General features: G+C 34.4%; 1 protein-coding gene across 2 annotated transcripts in view; it reads left to right on the forward strand.

The window, feature by feature from the left end:
- Window positions 1-20,276, forward strand: part of LOC143226362 (epidermal growth factor-like protein 7) — a 67,236-nt gene extending 46,960 nt beyond the window's left edge. Inside the window, exons 3-9 of one of the 2 annotated variants that reach the window (XM_076457242.1) lie at window positions 4,493-4,624; window positions 7,685-7,803; window positions 8,023-8,118; window positions 10,868-10,990; window positions 13,423-13,505; window positions 15,939-16,152; window positions 19,770-20,276. In XM_076457242.1, the coding sequence (XP_076313357.1) occupies window positions 4,493-4,624; window positions 7,685-7,803; window positions 8,023-8,118; window positions 10,868-10,990; window positions 13,423-13,505; window positions 15,939-16,152; window positions 19,770-19,819 (817 nt within the window). In that variant the 3' untranslated portion in view covers window positions 19,820-20,276. The remainder of the gene's footprint in view (window positions 1-4,492; window positions 4,625-7,684; window positions 7,804-8,022; window positions 8,119-10,867; window positions 10,991-13,422; window positions 13,506-15,938; window positions 16,153-19,769) is intronic. The other variant, XM_076457251.1, reaches the window with a different exon arrangement.
- The last annotated feature ends 414 nt before the right edge of the window (window positions 20,277-20,690 follow it).

A 20,690-nucleotide genomic window follows, 5' to 3' on the forward strand; every position in this document is an offset into this window, starting at 1 on the left:
AAAATCAACAGGTAGCTTAATAAAAATGTTCGTTAAAGAGACTGGTGTCAGAGCTATTCCATTAGAACACATATTTATCCAGCGTCCTCTTCACTCCTCTGTAAGTGGAGCCCTGGAACATTCTTCTCACAATGTAGATTAACTCTCACTACTCCTGTTTTGTAGTGGGATTTTCATGGGAGAGTTTAGTTCCAGCTATAGATATGTGCCAATGACGAAAGATTTTAAGTTAATTTTGTATTAACTGTTTGCTTATGTGAAGTAAAACACAAAGTTGCACAATGAGCTACCCATGTTCTGGCCACCACGGGTATCAAACCCAGTTTCTAACATTTTAATTTCGTATATATACCGCTGTGTCACGTGGGAGGAATATTAATTGAAATAATTTTAAAATAGCTACAGAGGTTCATCATTAATATATATCTCGGGCAGTTTTGAAACATAAAAAAAATAAAATAAATTTGGTCGGTTAAAATGGAGAACGATTAAATAAGGTTGTCAAAATTTGCTCTACCTTTCAGAAAACAACCTATTCTCATAAAATATGAAAAAGACTATTAATCACTCTAAACGTGTTCGGTATCAATAACGTCTAAAATGTATTTTATGATATTTAAGTTGGCATTTTAATGAAAGATAGGGAAACACAATAACTCAATTATGATGCCCCCCCTGTGGCTCAGCGGTATGTCTGCGGACCTACAACGCTAAAAAGCGGGTTTCGATAGCCGTGGTGGGCTGAGCACAAATTGCCCTTTGTGTAGCTTTGTGCTTAATTCAAAACAACAACAACACTTTTGAAATATATTTAGCAAATTTGTTTACAAACTTGCGGTTTCTGATGCAAGAGAGTTATGAGTTAATCAGGAAACTATATGTTTCTATTACCAAATCGGATAAAATGTAACAGCTCATATTGTCATATAATATCATGTTTCATTATCTCAACTCGTACGGCAGCTTTGTATATCTGGAAACCAGAGTTGCATCTAATTTTCCGAGTGATATTTAATCCACGATACAATGAATCGATCATCTGCATCATATTCACCTCTCTCATCAAATTAATCTCGATCCTGTCAAGGACACTCAGGACAAACTTCTGGTGGGGTGTTAAAAACGAGTATCAATGTATTCATGTGAAGGTGGAAGACTGATGGTTTCATCTGAGTATCCTATCCCTTACATGAAACTGGTAATATGAGCTAAGTAGTGGATGACTAAATGTTGATGTATTGTAGAAACTCTACAGAAAATAGACACTGAAGCGCCAGGAGACTGTGTCATCCGTCATTGATCCATTTAAACATTATGTTAATTGTTTTAAAATACATACTGAACTTGTAAGACAAGACTATTGTATTATAACCAAATACATCAATAAATGCTTTATAACGTTGTTTTCTAAAGGGTGTAACAATAAAACTGTCAATATTTACAAGAGATACAAGCTTCAAAGATGAGGTCAAATACATAAGTATATACAAAGGAATGTGCACGTGTACTTTTATTTGTTTGTTTCCATAAAATATTTTCGAGATGACATGATACTAAAAAACAAAGAGCCTAGGAGGGCCTCGAAACATTTTGTTTACTAATATTACTTTAACTGATAAAACCTGTAAAGTATTCGGCGAACGTTCACAGTAACGTACGAAAGAGAAGATTGCTGTCACTCTTTCTGTATAGATTACAAGTCGACAGTATATTGGTTTATCACTCATAAAACTTTTTGTTTGTTTGTTTGTTTTGGAATTTCGCACGAAGCTACTCGAGGGCTATTTGTGCTAGCCGTCCCTAATTTAGCAGCGTAAAACTAGAGGGAAGGCAGCTAGTCATCACCGCCAACTCTTGGGCTACTCTTTTACCAACGAATAGTGGGATCGATCGTAACATTATAACGCCCCCACGGCTAAAAGGGCGAGCATGTTTGGCGCGACCGGGATGCGAACTCGCGACCCTCAGATTACGAGTCGCACGCCTTAACACGCTTGGCCATGGCGGGCCCCCTCAGAAAACTGCACTGGAAAACAATGCACACTCTTTCTGGAAGTCTCTTCACAATTTGTTTGCCATCATAGTGCTTGTTTGATTGTGTTACTCATTTAAATTCAAGGCATTTAGAGATAAAGAAAACTATGAATTTTAAACAATGAAATAAGATAATAAAAGATACTTCATCTTATCTGGCGTACCTAAAATACAATTGTGACTGAGCTTTATTTAAAGAGTAAATTTGAGGTGCTCCAACCAGATACTTTTACTTGATTTTGCTAATTGGCCTTTCATGAAGTACCTGTCTTTGAATCGTAAGTTTCGAAAGTGAGGAAGATTGAAGCAAGTTACACGTTTAACAGTAATGCAACGTCTTATTCCAACATATTTTACAATTTGATCTGATTATTAAATCAAAGTAAAGTTGCATTAGATACTATAAAATTAATTTCAGGTCATTAAAAATGACTTACAGATTCATATTTTGTTAGATAATAAATGTGTATGCTAACTAGTCAGTTAATTAGAACTCCCCCTCGCGTGTGTAAAACACCTCATTTATTTGCTCGAGTACAAAACTCGAGTACAAAAATTGAAGTAGATTAAGTTACACCAGTCTACAATGTAATATAGAAAACAAGAATCTGACTATTCTATAATGACTGGGCAGGTTCGTTAACACTCCTACGAAAAGTGGGGCCTAATAGGCCCCAGAGCAACTTGAAAGGTTATTAATATTAGGCTAATAAATTTGTATTTAAATGAAATTGCCATTTCATTTGATTTCATTTCATTAAATTAGGCCCCACTTTTCGTAGGAGTGTTAAAGGCAATTATCGATTCCTTCAGCAAAGACAAATTGTTGCTTTAGTGCCCTCAGAGAACATTTGCCAATCGAGATAAAACTAAGAAACGCAGTGCAAATATCGACAATTTTCAAATTCTCTCTGGGTATCAGTTCTCTTCTAAATAAATTAAATAAGCCAACCGCTGCCAAAATAATCCATGTTCCCACATCACCTCCAATAATTTTAATGGCTTCACGTTTTTGCTTTTTCTGTCAGTATAGGGAATATTGAAACGCAATTATTCAGACGAAAACCACACTTCAGTTACTCCTTGTTCACAGTTTGTCCTCTAAGCATCATTGCAAAAGTGTTCTCCTCGTTACATTTTATATGTATGATTATCAGAATTGATATCCATTACTGTTTGAAAGTTCTTTTAATGTTTCTTTGTATGAAAGGTTGGAGGAATCAGTTAATTAAAACACATTCTGATGTCTGTTCTGTTTTAATGTCTTTTCTTCCAGTTTGTTCGTTTGTTTGTTTTTTTTAATTTCGCGCAAAGCTACTCAAGGGCTCGCTGCGCTAGCCGTCCTTAATTTAGCAGTGTAAGACTAGAGGGAAGGCAGCTAGTAACCACCACCCACCGCCAACTCTTGGGCTACTCTTTGACCAACGAATAGTGGGATTGACCGTCACATTATAACGCCCCCAAGGCTGAAAGGGCGAGCATATTTGGTGTGACCGGGATTCGATCCCGCGACCCTCGGATTACGACTCGAACACCTTAACCCACCTGGCCACGCCGGGCTTTTCTTCCAGCCTGGCATTCGTAATTTTATATGTATTCCAAATATTTTACCTTATCCTTCGTTTATCCGTGAAATGATATTTATCATTGTCAAAAAAAAACTCATTTCAGCCAACGCCTAATTACTGTGGTATACCTTAAAAGGCAACATCAATAAGTTAGCTGTGTTTACTAATGAAGAACTTTTAACTGAAATACCGCAGAATGCAAAAGTTGTATGATTTATTTCCCTTGATTTCAAACAAAAACGTACGTACTTTATAATGTTAAAATCTTAAACTATATTACAACACCTAAAAAAATGTATTCATTCGATCTCCTTTATTTATTTATGTATTTTTCCTGTCTTTAATTTCTGAGAAGTCAGCTATTCGAGCCAAATGTAACGACTGAAAACACTAAGTGTAGATCGAAATGAGCACATTTCAGTTTTGTTGTGTGGAAAGCTGGAATGAAATTAGGAATTTCAGTTTCCACGACACCTTAAGAACACGTTGGGTAAGGTAAGAGATATTTGAAATCCAGAAAACAAGTAATCAGCCGACAGAACCCGCCGCCACAAGAGTTTCGCCCAAAGCATTCAACCGAACAATTAGATTGACTATCATTTTTATATTCACTCGCAGATAAAAGTAATATCAAACCAAAAGTCATGGACCCAATTATTTACAGCGTGACATACAAACAATTAAATCGGCCCATTCCTAAAATGGTTTACTATTTTATTCGTACTTTTGAAAGTACGCAATGTTTTTACAAATTAACCAATGGTATGTTACAAAGTGTATTACTCTAATTTGTTAAGCATTTTTCACAAATTTAAGACACTGTATTATGAACATTTGCAAGATTTATAGAATAACAAACAATTTCTGTTGTTGTTGGGTTTTTTTTACAGACGCCACGTGTGTGCCCGCAGTCATGTTGTCAACACACCTGTAACTCACATGGAGTCTTACCGTAAACCTGTGTACAAACTGCACAGACATGTCTGTGATGTCAAACCAGATCAGACATGCACATCCTACAGGTGAATTTAAATTATAAACCTTTGTCCTTTAATTAGTAAACATATTACAGCTTAGTTCGACTATGTTTGTTTGTTTTTTTTAAACAGAAAACAGCTTTAGGTTTTGATTGTTATTGTAAATTAAATAAATAAATAGTCATTTGTTTTTCTGTAGCGTAATCAAATTTATAACATATACGCGAAAGGCTTAGAGTTTTATATAAACCTTTAGCTCAGAACAATATATTATTGTATACGTAACACCATACTCTCTTCCTTAGCCTGAATTTCAACACAGGTCTTATGATCGCTCACACACAAAAACACATTGTGAAACGAGGTTAATGGGAAAAAAAAATTCGTTGTGTAGATCACCATTATCCTGTTTAGATGACTCGTTCTTTATATCTTGATACAAGTAAAATAACCAGATAATGTACTCCAACACATTAATTGTTTGTTTTGTTGTTTTTTGAATTTCGCACAAAGCTACTTGAGGGCTATCTTTCATAACCGTCCGTAATTTAGAAGTGTAAGACTAGAGGGAAAGAAGCTAGTCATCACCACCCACCGCCAGCTCTTGGGCTACTCTTTTACCAACGAATAGAGGGATTGACCTTCACATTGTAACGCTCCCACGGCTGAAAGGGCAAGCATGTTTCGCGTGACGGGAAACCTAACTCGCGATCCTCAGATTACGAATCGAATACCTTAACCACCTGGCCATGCCGAGCGTAATAAAAATGTTTCCTAATCTTAATAGTTAAACATATTCATGTTATTATTGTGTCAAAAATGTTCTGCTGTCGATAAACGTACAATATTAATATTACCCTGAAGCTAGATGGGCTCAAGGAACATTTTTACCAATCCCATACACCTCCAAAAATTGTCTGACCTTGATATTTTGAATTTGGTGATCAGTTTTTAAATTATTCGAAAATGTGAAGAAAAATCGAATTTTGAAATTTTGTAATGTTTTACAACTTTAATACTTCACTGTCATGAATAATCCATGAAGAAAATAAGGGTTTGATATACCTGTATGTATTAGTTAGTTATCGCCATTAGATTCCATCTAGGAACATAGGGCCGCTTGCGGATTCTTCAACAAGTATTTAAGTGAGTAGGTTGTTAGCCCACTGCACGGAGCCGTCCCTAATTTAGCAGTGTAAGACCAGAGGGAAGACAGCTAGTCATCACCACCCACCGCCAACTCTGGGGCTACTCTTTTACCAACGAATAGTGGGATTGACCGTAGGATTATAACGCCCCCACGGCTGGGGGGCGAGCATGTTTGGCGCGACGCGGGCGCGAACCCGCGACCCTCGGATTACAAGTCACACGCCTTACGCGCTAGGCCATGCCAGGCCCCTGTATCTATTAAAAATCGCTTATCAATGCAAGCAAACAGATCAACTGCGAAACAAACATTAGACATCTTTTGTTAGAAAAACGGGTACCCATCCCTATCACACCAAACATGTTCGCCATTTCAACAGTAAGGGCGTTATAATGTGCGGTCAATCCAATTATTTGTTGGTAAAAGAGTAGCCTAAGAGTTGGCGGTGGGTGGTGATGAGTAGCTGCTTTCCCTCTAGTCTTACACTGCTAAATTAGGAGCGGCTAGCGCAGATAGCCCTCGGGTGGCTTTGCTCGAAATTTAAAAACTAACTAACTAATTGTTATAAAAAATATGAAACATGAAAGTGAAATGTCATATACTTTAATTATACTATACTTTAGAACTGAAACAGCAGTTTTTGCCAAATGGTTAAGGCATTTGACTCGTAATCCAAGGGTCGCGGTTTTGAATTCCCGTCGCACCAAACATGGTCGCTCTTTCAGCAGTGGGAGCGTTATAATGTGACGGTCAATCCCACTATTTGTTGGTAAAAGAGTAGTCCAAGAGTTGGAGATGGGTGGTGATGACTAGCTGCCTTCCTTCCAGTCTTACACTCCTAAATTAGGGATGGTTAGCGCAGATAGCCCTCGTATTGCTTTGCACGAAATTCAAAAACAAAACAAACAAAACCAGGTTTTTCTCTAAATTTATTGAATATCACTTATGAAAATACATTGAGCCAGGCTTTTTGTGATGTGAGAATGGACGAATAATTGAGCGAATTCTACACACCGAAAGCATTTTAGAAAATAAATGATTAATGTTCGTTAAAGCACACAAAAAGTCACCAGACAAGACATAACCTTAAGAAAGCAGTAATTAATTTGGCATTCACACATAAACCCTATTTTACAACAAACTAAAAATTATAAAAGTTTTAATCGAAATAACGTAAAAGTAGTAACATTTTACAGAAGATACGTTAATTTTTTATCAGTAAAATAAGTTATACTCTATTGGTTTGCAAGCCTCTCGGAGTAACATTTCGCTTTGTTCGATGAGATTTGATAAATAAACGCTAGATGGCGAAACAAACTTAGTTCACAGACCCAAAATAGCATGTGTGTTGAAAAACAAAAATCGTCCACTGTATATTATAAAGTAAGTCTACATGTTGACTTTATTCGCATTAAAGTAATCTTAACGCTTTTAAACAGTAAAAACAGAATTATAACAACATATATGTTTACCGCTGTATTTGTAGAAAAATAAAGAAATCCGTATCTGTTCTTGGATGTATAACACCACCTATTAATTCACTCGTATATGCAACATAAAGAGAAACGTATTACCCATGGATCAAGAAAACTTACGGCATTTCCACCCGATTCTTCATAAAAAATAATTAAATTCGAAATCGAGAAATACATTGCAAATAGAAAATTAAATATTAAAATAGAACTGAAAAGTTATTTAAAACTGTATTACAAAGTTGAATATAATTGTGTAATTTTAATATGAGAACTGCATGAGATATTTTTCTCCGAATGATAATGAAACAAAGGTTCATAATTTAACCGGAATGTTGCTAAAAATCACACTTTTAGAATTCGCCATGAAAGACACGGTCTTAAAATGTAAATAACTATCGCTTTGGATCAATACACGTGTTATGTAGTTGTAGATTGTTTCAGATATGTCTAATATTTGTAGTAACCGTTTAATGCATATTTCAGAGTAGCGTATGAAACTTCCTACCGTTCAGTTTACAAAACTACCTCTCACACAGAGACTGTGTATCAGTGTTGTCCAGGATGGACTCGCAGCTCTTCACATGCACGTGACTGTATGAAAGGTAAGCATATATCTATCTTCTTGTATGCTTTAGTATTTATATGTACAAGTATTTATCTGACTTTCCACAATTGTTTTCATTAGAGAAATGCCTTGCGAAACTGTAAACTGAATATTAATAATTTGTAAAGTTATTTTCGAACTTTTATAAGTTAGTTAGGTATAACAATAAATTACTTCAGTTTATGTTCTCATGCAACGGAATATTTGTACTTTAAAGCAATCTGTTCGCCCCAGTGTAAAAATGGAGGGATTTGTACGAAACCGAATTACTGTTATTGTAAACCCGGCTGGACCGGATACGCTTGTGAAACAGGTAAGACATTGCTCTGGAGTGATAAGTCATATATAAACGCAGCCCTAGAAATATATATATATATATATGTATAAGAGACAGAGAGAGAAAGATGTGCGTGCATACATAAATAAAGAAACGTTAAAAATATGAACAAAATATAAATAAATGTGAAACATTTTGGTTTGTACTAATTATATTGTTGTTTTATAGTGGTTATTTGATTGCCAGTTTAAATTAATGTCTCTGATAGTATTACAACTCTTCATATATATGTATATCTTTATTTCAATAATATAGAATAGAAATTTTGTCTTTAACTATTGTTTTTTTATAAACTCGATAAATTTTTTTACTTATATTGTCAAAAAATTATTGTGTTTTAACTATGTGAATTAGTTCAACAACAATTTTACGAATATATATATATATACCATGCATAAATATACTGCATACCAAAAATATCTACAAGTATCATTTACGGAAAAAAAAATATCTATATCAAAGCTTTATTTTACACTGTAGCTTTACTCAGAAAGTTTTAAGTCTCAAAAGTTAAGAATAACTCGAAGAAGTTAAGTACACAATTAAATAATGTGTTGTAGCTCTTCACACATAAGTTTGTTTTCGTATTTCTTGGTTAATTTAATAAAGGCAGTTTAGTCAATATTCTGAAACATTCTAAATTAAAAATAAAGACATATTTTCAAATGTTTACCTGATGCTAAAATAAACATAAACATACATAAAAAAATTATGATAAAATAATATAATTAAAACAAGAAAAGACTTGGTCTAGTGTAACTCCCAAATTAATACAAAACGCTAACTGTTGTTTTTTGAATTTCGCACAAAGCTACTTGAGGGCTATCTGTGCTAACCGTCCCTAATTTAGCAGTGTAAGACTACATGGAAGGCAGCTAGTCATCACCACCCACCGCCAACTCTTGGGCTACTCTTTTACCAACGAATAGTGGGATTGACCATCACATTATAACGCTCCCATGGCTGAAAGGGCGAGCATGTTCGAACCCGCGACTCTCAGATTACGAGACGCACGCCTTAACACGCTTGGCCATGTCGGGCCCAAACGCTAACTTAAATGGATGCTTAAATATTTTGAATGGCGATGAGTTACATTCAAATGTCGGTGGTAGATTTTAAAATGTTAGGGGCCCGGCATGGCCAAGCGTGTTAAGGCGTTTGACTAGTAATCCGACAGGCGCGGGTTCGAATCCCGATCACACCAAACATGCTCGCCCTTTCAGCCGTGGGAGCGTCATAATGTGACGGTCAGTCCCACTATTCGTTGGTAAAAGAGTAGCCCAAGAGTTGGCGGTGGGTGGTGATGACTAGCTGCCTTCCCTCTAGCCTTACACTGCTAAATTAGGGACGGCTAGCGCAGATAGCCCTCGAGTAGCTTTGCGCGAAATTCAAAACAAACAAAATGTTAGATTCTTCATTGAATTGGAAGTAAACTTTTTACATGTGAATGCAAAAAGCCAAATTTAATTAAATTCTTTATTTCACGGATATGTCACTGTTTTTTTATGTTTTTCTTTTCAAGACAAACTATCGAACTTGTACAATGACACTGAATTAATGTAAAGTGAACTCGTTTCTCGAAAGAATTCTGAAGCTAGCTAGTTGGTTTATTTGTTTATACTCAAATACAGACTAGAAAATAGACTATCTGCGCTTAGCACATCACGGATATTGTACCCCAGTTTTTAACGTATAAACCTTCAAATTTCCCTCTGAGTCACTGGATGGCTGCGTAAGTGAGACTCACCTTTATCCTCGAAGAAAGATAGCGTATCTTATTAAAGTTTTAGTGTTATCTTGTACTCGATTTATCTACAATTAGATCCAGATTGATTTCACAGTTGTATTAAATTTGAATATTTATATTAATGATATAAAGTGGACGCTTAAGTTTCTATAACTGATTTTGTTCGAACGAAAATAAAGAGCGAAAGTCTGTCGTAATTACACAGTAACTTTTCTAACAACATAAAAAATATCTGGTGTAGAAATGGGCATAAAAAGTAAAATTTAGAATTGTATCAACAGTATTAAGAATAATACTTTTTTAAATACACATATCTGTGGTTACTATTACGCGCAGTTTTACACAACGGATTCTTATGTCTTGAACCCACAACGGTATTGAGTCCCGAATTTTCATCTTATAAGTTTCTAAACATACCAGTGAACCATCGAGCTTCAGCCACGTAAAGTTATAGCTTATAAACTGTTATGGTAAACTAACTGTTTTGGGTTTTTTTACAATAACTTGTTTCTTGGACTCTTCTTTCCTGTTAACAATGACTATTTTCTCTATTTGAAGTCGTGGTATCTTGAATTTGACTCATACCTGTATATCCCAGTTCTATATATATTTTACTGCATGCTATACACCTCATTTAAATATCATTTTTTAATCTGAATTCATTTTGATAATGAACTGTATTTATTCAGATAAACCTTTAAAATAAAGCCTATGGGTTGTTGTTATTCGTTGTTTGCGTATTCCTTCTACGAAATGTTTAACTTTTAAGCAGGGTGGGTTATTTCTAGACGATTATTATTTTAGCATCACAAACCTATAATATATTTCCTTAAGGTGATCTTTCTGTGTTTGAACTAAGCAACCGTAGCTAAAACACTAATTCTATTAGTGTGTGTTATATTTAACCATATTATACAGGAAGAGTATGAACTAATGAGGTCTTAATATTCATAATGTTTAGTATTTTGTTTCTACTAGACATCGACGAGTGCCTGAAAAAGAATGAAATGTGTACACAGAGCTGTGTAAACACCCCAGGAAGCTACAGCTGCGGATGCCACAAAGGATTTACTTTACAGAACGACGGAAAGTCTTGTAAAAGTAAAGTATCCATTTGTATTTATCTGTACGAAACAAAATTAATTTCAGAGATACATCTCATTACACATACTGTCTATTTTTCGAAGGTATTCTAAGTCTGATTAATTCTTTTCATAAAATTTGAATTTAGAAACAATGCGAAAATCATAAAATCTGCTGACGTTATCAACTTTTTGTACAAACTGTATTTTGGCGACAAATAATTAATGTCTTTGGTAAGCACTTCCATTGTCAAATTCAGATTTTATATAAATATTCACAAAACATTTTAATTTAAGGGAACCTGGAGACTAGTTTGTTTTTATTTTTTGCTCTTTATATTTTTGCCTGTTCTAAATTATTAAAACAAATACGTCAAGCTATACATATGACCACATGCCGTTTTAAAATGAGAATACATTTGAAATTTTAACTGTGCAAATGGTTTTTAAAAAAGTTTAAATACGTTTTAGAGTTGCTCTCACATTCCACCATAATATTATCAATATTATTTATATATTTGTTATTTATTACATATGTCTATGTACAAGAATAACTCAACAATAACCTCTTCAAACAAGGTAATTCCCACCTAACTGGTATTCTGGGGTACCAAGGTGGGGTTAACTCTAATCAGAACTATACTGAATGTTGTTTGAATTATTTTTAAAAATATATTCTTGATTCCAAGAGTAATCAATAAGCTCATTAACATAATATTAATGATTATTTATTATGAAAACTTCAACATTATAACATTAACTTGGAGTATAAAGTGTTAGTATATTCTTCAGATTAACGAACGTTTTATCATCGAGTTACACGTTTCATAAAAAGGCAACAATACACCATAGTTACACAACAACCTAATAGATTAGATCTTTAATGAGTACATGAGCCTTTGACCATAAAACACTCAAATTTTCGATAACAAGACCGTAAGAAAGTTGGGTACACTAATATCTATAGTCTGAACCCGTGAGTGTCGAGTCCTCGGAAAGTTTTCGACTTTTATTAGAACCCATATTTTCTGTTCATTTTATCCTGATACATAGTTTTCAAACTGTCACTATACATTATAGAATCTTGCCAAAACTCTACTTCTTACTGGTTTTTCTATCTTCCCTAATTAAATTCCACGTCAAAGATGGCCGAGATACCTCTAAAATGTTGTCAAATCCTGAAAGAATATTTTGTTTTAAAGATTTTAACACATTATATACCACAGCGTTTTCTGTATTGTTATTATGTATTAACTGCTTGGGTTGTTTTTAATCTTTTAAAGGTACTTCAAACCCATTGTTCTGGCTGCTAAACTTTTGTGATACCGACAAATTCACCTTTTATTTACTTTTATAATATTGATATTCTTATTTGTCTTGAACATATTTATCGTTGCTATGTATACAGTTGACATTGGTGACCTTTCTTTTTCCCTGTATTATTGTAGTGTTACTGTCAGTCGACGAATGACTAGACTGGTTTCTTTGAAATTCCCGGCAAAAAAAAGTTTTTACATTATCCGCAAAACATCAAAAAAAAAACTGTGTGGTACAATGAGATTGGTTTATGTATGTGTGTGTGTTGTTTCTATATATTTGTATAGTAATATATAACATTGGAAATTTTACCCTATACACGCTTAAATGCATTATGTAATATCGAAACACAACAATTTCTTGTAACGACCCCTATCATTGCAGAGATTCTTTGAGATTTTTCAGTTAAAATAAAACACAATCCAGTCCAGTTAGTGAAAATGGAAGCGTTTTATTTATTATGTTTTTACTTTTTCAAGCGATCGGTCTAACCTTCCAGTAAAGATAGTTAGCCACTTCTTAATGCTTACCATATATCTAATACTTCATCGGAAAACAAAATAAAAACAACTACATTTGTTAACTCAAATCGAACTGAAAATTGCAATCGATAGCTCATTAATCAAACCAAACAATAATTCTACTCAAGATTAACTAGGGTTTTTGTGTAGTTCAGATAGTTTTCCAAACTTGAAAGGAAATTCACTTCGTCGCGAGTGTATCAACTCCTTAGAGTAAACAACACATACGAATAAATTAAAATATCGAAAACAGTGTACAAAAAACGTTTGGAATAGGTTACATGGAAACACTTGTAACAAAATATTTTTGGTAATAAAGGGTTAATAAGTTATTGAGAATCGATGAGTATCTACTTCTAAAGGTTTCACTAATTTATCTACGTTTGGAATTTTGAAACTTTCTGTGCCTTTAAGGACCTAAGTAAGAAAAATGCAGGGGTATACGATTTTAGAACAGATTCTAAAATATTTGTAAATGGGATATTTTTGTGTTTATATTTAATGATATGAAAAAGACATAACTTTAGTTTAAATTAATACATACGCATTTATGTCACTTGTATTTTTCGTTTGTTGGCATGTTACAATTTATATATATGTATTACGATTGCAGTAAGTCTTCACAACGACCCAGAATACCACAGATTTGTTCTAGGCTATGAGGAATTGAACCAGAGAGTAGTCGTGTTAGAAAAGGTAATACTTTAGGAAGTTTCCGGTACTTTTAAATGTTTCAGAACTAAAAGTACGGTTATCTAAGTATTACTTCAGTAGTGTGAGTTTGTTTTTTTCATACTGCTTATGTTAGTATTATTTAGGAGCGAGTCGTAATCTACCCATGATTTAAAGAATGGTTTGTATATAATAAATGGGAAAATAGTGATCAAATGGTTAGCATAAGCCTATGGGTCTGCAGGGTCATCTTTCGCATCCTGTTACCGAAAAACACAAACATAATCCGCATTTAGGGGCCCGAGGTGCATTAGAAGGATGATGGAAAAATCCAATTATTCAATACTACAAACGTATTCCAAGAGTTTGCGATGAGTTCTAGTAAGTTGTTTATTTTCCTTTATCTATCACATCAAAACTAAGAACACCTGGGGCGGATAGTCTTGAGTGGCTTTGTGTAACAAACGAGAAATCACAAACATGTATAGATTATACTTAAACTGATGTAGCCGAAGCACACTTTCCCGTTATTACTTCTTACTCTGGGCTTTGGACATTTTTATAGTGTTTCATTTCGCTTACCCTAACGGAAAAGTATGAGCGTTGAACTACTATAATTGAGCAAATACGCGCGTAAAATATTTGTCAATAAAAAGAAGACAAGAGGAATCACAATTACAACTTTACAAAAAATAAGAAGTCAACCTTAAAACACTTTAGCAATACAAAACAGAAGGTCCTTACAGAAACATAGATAAAGTAACCCTGATCAATGAGGGCTCAAAATCAAATAATCTTCTACTTGTTTCTTGTTATTCCAATAAAATATGAAAGTTGTTCAATAGTTGTATTGTTATTTTACCGCATATAGAACCAAATAGGCCAAGTTCGTGATCAAGCAATGTTACTTTTGATCCAGATTATAAAACATAGCCGTTAATATATCATTTAATGGTGCTCTCGCGCAGAGATCTTGTTACTATAATGTGCTGATGACCACAAGTCGGGAAATTTTCTCAAACAGTCGACGGATTAATTTAAATTTCTTAAGAAATGCAGTTAATAACATGTATTTGTAAACAAACTGGGCTGCTGATCGAAAAGTCCAACCTGTGAGCGCATTGTAAAAGTGATACTTACTGTTGTTATTTGGTTCAAAGAACTCAACAAAATTGTTGGTTTAGGTCTGCTTGTGATGGACATTCATGAACTCTACTGAACTAAACTGACTGTTTAGCCCACGCACATAATATGCTGTAAAATTTGAAAACTGTATTTCATTTAGAGAACGTGGAAATTATCTGATTCTATTATTACGTTTTCAAGAAACAAAGTACAACAATTGTTTATGACAGTTTATGTCCTGTGAATAGAATAATTAGAGCTAAAACGATATTTATATGGTACACAAATAATGTATCCTTTTTATCAAAGTTATCAACTGTCTGTTAAGTGTTTAATAATATTAAACAATAGTGACTGCTTTTATTAGTAACATCTTTAAATTTATAAATAGCATCTCAGACTCAGTATAAAAAACAAAATGAGTAATAATATATATCTTTATAAAAAATTCGTAATACATTAGTTTTATATGATCTTCAAATTACACTACTATATCAGTAAAATTACAAATGTACTCTACTAGATATCAATATTAAGATGTAACGTGTATATTTAAAAAATAGTCCTTAATAAGTAAGTGCCCACTCCTCAGTGGTTAATCTGAAAACTTCTAAACCACATACCTATTGTGTAGCTTTAGGCTTAGTAACAAAAAGCAATAACTGAGCTTCACTAAAAGTAATTATTTATGCTAATGTAATCAACTGATTGATCAATGATCAAACCAGTATTTTTAGCCATCTGTTTCATGACTACTTTCCTTTTTTTCTATTGAATCGCTAACATGAACTATCATAAGTAATGTTTTCACTCTCATGTAACACTTCTTAAACAATGCGTTCTTCCTACCAATCCTGTTTGTATAAATTTAAATAAAAAAAAGTACATGAATTTCTTTGTATTTCAATCAGTTGAATAATCAATGAGCTATTGGTGATATTATTGTATTCAAATAAGGTAGTTTTCAGAGTCATATTTATATAAGCCATTCCCTACTGTATTTGTTATATCTCAGCTGGTCTGAAGAGTTCTGGATTGAGCGAAACGCGTCAACAGCGGTGGGTATGGTAAATGTAGTGTGGTTGGAATACTGTTATACAATATTCTATTTATTGAAAATCACCAACCGACTATATTAAGAACAAAGTGTTTCATTAGTTGAAATACCTTAGAAGTAACTTTTTACTTCTGATTTATAGAATTACCTCAGGGTAATAATCAAAAGTATCTGATAGTTATGTTTCATTTTTTTATTTTTAGTTTAATTAACTGGAAAAGAGCGACTAGCAGCCTATGAAATGCTTTTCTAACTATCGTTTGTCTGGTTTCTAGATACAAGAAAAGCATAACCTGACGGATCTGGAACTCCGAGTCAAGACAATGGCAGAAGCAATGTCTTTAATGTCAGAGGAAATCGTTAGTACGACAAGATTTTCGTCTGGTGATGATAATAAGGGCATAAATTACCCACACTACGGTTCTCCGTGGGAGAGAGTTCACTCGCTGAGCCTACAGATTTCTATGCTTGAAGAACGGCTTGAGGACTGTAAGTGAATACAACAAGTGATATATATATATGTGTGTGTGTGTGTGTCTATCTTTTTAAGTTTATAATTTTCCATTTCCGTCTTTTCCATTTATTATTTTGAAGTACATCAAAATCAGCTTATCTGTGAGCTCAGCAACATTAAGAAAAATTCTTGTAAGCTTTTACGTTAATAGAATAAATTCGCTTATTAACCGTAAATTTCCACATAAAATATAATAATGATATAGGAGTTTTTCTTATATTGGTATTAGGAATAGCAGTGGTTCAGTTACAACCACAAGAAGTAAAGTGTACATTTTATAGACGATAGCTAATACGTAAAATATATGCGTGTGTGTGTAAGTATGCACGAATGACTGCTGGTATCTCCATATGTATGTTTTCGCTGTTATAACTGTAGTTCTTCGGTGTTGAACTAGTAAAAACTGCTTTGGTTATTTTCGATAAGAATTTTTTCTATCGATACATCTTTCCAGGTTTTTTCTGTTTTCCTGCCTGTTTAATATATATATGTATACAGCCGTGTGTCTGTCGATTTTATAAAAAATATATATTTTTACGTGAGTGAATTATTATCAGAAAAACTGCTTTAACACAAAGACTTTGGTCATATCTTTTATTCATAATTCTACGCTTACATAGCTTTAAACATATGATATTCAATTTTAAGTTATATATATAGCGTATTTATATATTACGTAGAACGTAATGGTCTTTCAATAGCGTATTATACTGTTTATATCTGAGGCTAACGACCTTCATCGAAAAAGGTAATATTAACGTTTCTGTAAAAATCAAATACACTCGTACAAAATGTTTTGTACGTTTTATTAAAACAATTAGCGTATAGCCTGTCATAAATGACAGAGCAAGTACTACCACCCCCACCCCATAGTATACCATAACCTAACATTTCATACCTAATTGAACAAAATAAATTTTACAAAATCAACCTTGACCAACAAAGAGGAAGAAAAGTGCAGTCAAAGCAATCAATAAATTCTTCTGTGTGCGTCAATCATAACAGATCAGTCATGGCGAATTCATAATTATTGATAAGTATCGGTTGCATTAACAACTTTTAATATATAGAAAAGCTGGTGCGATTTGATAACACTACTTTCCAACAATGGTTTTATCCCATGTCGCTTAGCAACAACAGTATAACCTAATATTATTGTTAGTCTATGTACTAAAAGTATAAAATGCACAGACAACAAAACCTGAAAAATAGTTGGTGATTTCTTAATTTAAGAGTCTATGTTGGTTTGGAAGGTTGTTGTTTTTTTGTTTTTTTTTAAAGAAGTCGTTGGTGATATAACAGAAATAATTTTCTATAATCACAATTGTAGCTTCCAAGACTTATAGCATACCGACTGTAGCTGGCTAATAATAATTTATTCTGTCGCAAACGAACTTGGCAGGGGTTTAGTTTAGAGAGAGAGAAATCTGAAGAATTCTTTCCTCAACAGGGGTGATCAGGAACGTTGTGGTTCCTCTTCGTCCCCTCACGTGAAAGATTATTGAAATTTTCATGGAAGTTTGCCTTTATTTTGTCTCAATTTCTTTAAGTTGAAGAAGTAAGGTGGGGGATATGAAATTGATGCTTGAGAAGGGAAATCTGGGCGAGGGCGGCATAAGGGAAGTGAGCCAGGCCTGAGCCCGTGGTCAGAATAACCTAACGGCTGGCGATTACTACTCACTGACTAGAGATTGACTTAAAATTGACTAAAATGGCTCTTTTCAGGACTGGGCAAGAATGTTGCCTTGGCTTGGATCTACAGATCCAAAGCCAGAGTTTTAGCTGTGGGGGGAAACGGAAGTACCCCGAGAAAACTCACTTTCACGGCCTGGGCGCCGAAAAATCTACCCAGACCGTGCCCGGAAGTAGCTGGAAAGAAAAACAGGAATAAAAAGAAAACTGATGGATTGTGGCAGTGGCATGCATGTGGCTGGTTGTCTGGTGATTAGGGAAACTGCTAGCTGCGGTCTTGTGGAACAGGTAGGAACTTAGGTTGAACTTGCGTTCACACCTGATGCCCAGTGGAAATAGAGAAAAACATGAGCTGGGTAGTGAATCAACTGGCTGTTCTTCTTCAGTGAATTGTTCTTCATTGGTCTGGGATGCTTTGTTTCTTCTTGTAATTTTCGTTTGTGTCTTCTGAATGATTGTAGTCTGTTTTTTTTCTGTTTGAACTGACGCGTCGATAGTTGTCTTGTAAATGATCTGAGTCTGGCTGGTGGTTGAATTCCGTGAAACTGAGGTCTGGCATGAACTATCACTTGTCTTCCTTGGCGTATTAATAACAGTGGGAGTTGTCGTCTTCAGGGTTGAGTTGCCTATATCTGTATTCGTGTTCTTTCTGGCTAGTTCTGGACTCAGCGGTATTTCTGTAGTTTTCCGTTGAAAGTTGTTTGTTGGTTGTCTATGTGTCTGGGCACTTTGTTTGACCGCAAGTTGAAGGGTCGGCGATGCGGGCGTTCTGTTCTAAAGTGAAATATGTTTTAGTAACATCCGTCACGTAAAATACAGTCAGCACTGTACTTTGACGTTGTCACTATCTTCATGAAGTACGTAATTAGGTAGATTGGTGTTTCTGGAGAAAATTCAATGTACAGCATGTAATTTGAATTTGAGATTCTATGGCTAGTTTGATTTCTTCTGGTTGTATGGTTGGGTCGACGCCCCTGAGGAATACTGAGAGAAGACTGACAGGACTTTTGTTTGGGAAACAACTTACTTTAATTTCAGTGTTCCATGGCTGGCATAGATAAGCTTGGTTTGCGGTAGTGGCGGGCTGGATGAGAATTCCGCCCCGGCGTAGGATTCGGGTCCTTGAAGGGTCGATGGTTGACCTTGGCTTGGCTTGGGCAATGAACGTGGCGACTTGTAGCGGCGTAAGATGCGACAGTAGACCGTCGACAATTACCGGTGATACTGACGGTATAACTGGCGTAGTCGATCCTTTCGTCTTGAAAAGCATAATGGCAGAAATATAAGCACGTCGTGCTTGCTCTGTGACTAGTGTGGAACTCATTTATTCTGTTTTTCGGTTAGCTGCTTTTATACGAACCACGCGAGATTCTAGAACGTTCAACAATGTTCGAACACGCTAGCATTTTCGTAACACAAATATTGTTGACTCTTACTCTCAAAAGCATTTTACAGATTTAGAGATCAGGCGGGACTTGAGCAGTACACATCGAACAATATAGGTCACATGCATAAAAAAAAACTATACTGGCACAAACGAAGGTATTAAAATAAACGTATAAACAGTAAATCCGTTACAATATAAATATATATATATACATATAAATAATTCTATTGTGTAAAATAAGTAATCTAGATATATAAATGTGCCATAAAAGTACGAAGTGGAAACAAATTACAATAAATACGACTATAGGTTTTTGCTATGAAATGATACAAGTGTACAAATTGGAATTACTTGTACTTCCGTAAGAGTTACTCAGCTTCACCTTAAGTTATCCTAGAAAGTATCAAGTCATGTATCATAACGTATAAAAAGAGGTTAATTCCTGTTATAATTTCTTGGATATTACAAACTCTTGTTATTTATATTATGCTCATTTTGGTTATTGTATTTTAGGTACATGCAATCAGCATCAACGAAGGGCGAGACAAAGACCAAGGTTATAAACTGACCAAGAAACACAAATCAAGCCCACCGGAATGAATAAGAATACTGAATGAAAATGGACTAGTTTACCTTACTAGATATGTTTGTATTTTTTCTTTTCTGCAGTTAAAACCTTTTTCAGGTGTTTCACTTCCAGTCTGTAGCAGCCATATTTCTGACGGTGCGTTATTCGATGTAACACGGTTGGTTAGGCATGCATTCAGTATAAATTATAAGGTTTATCGTTGTCAACTTTATTTTTTACGGCCTCTGCGATTATTCTTATATTCTCCGAGTCATCAGTGGAGATTTTAACGAGTTCTGAACTAACGAATCAAAAGAGAAGGATGTGCGTACGTTGGTTGTTAATAAACATTTACCTTCGTTTGTTGTCAACGAAATATAATTATGCCATTTGTATCGTGTTTAATATGAAGAAACCAGCAATTATAAATAATGCGAATAATAGAGAGAAAATAATATGTTTCTTTAGTATGCAGTTCTAACTAAACTACACTCTTATTTTTATTATTTTGATTCTCTTTACCAATTGTTTCCCTCACTACCTGCGTTAGTGTTTGTTAATCTAAGAAGAAAATAAACTTCAGTGTTCGTAATGTCATCTCAGAATCAAACCACTTCGATAACATCTTATATTCATTTTATGACGGCATTTTTAAAGCTGTTACCAAGAAACTACGTAAGACTAAAAAGAGTTTTATATCCACCTCACCTATCAGATCTCTATTCGACAAGATTACTAATATCTGTTATAGAAAACCTTTCAAATATCGTTTTAACCCTCACAGTCAGCCATCAGTTTCGTCAGCTACACACAAAATCAGTGTTTGTTTATTTTCACTCGTTTTTATCAAAACACCACTAGTGTAT

The sequence above is a fragment of the Tachypleus tridentatus genome, chromosome 1, assembly GCF_004210375.1.
Source record: "Tachypleus tridentatus isolate NWPU-2018 chromosome 1, ASM421037v1, whole genome shotgun sequence".
NCBI lineage: Eukaryota > Metazoa > Arthropoda > Merostomata > Xiphosura > Limulidae > Tachypleus > Tachypleus tridentatus.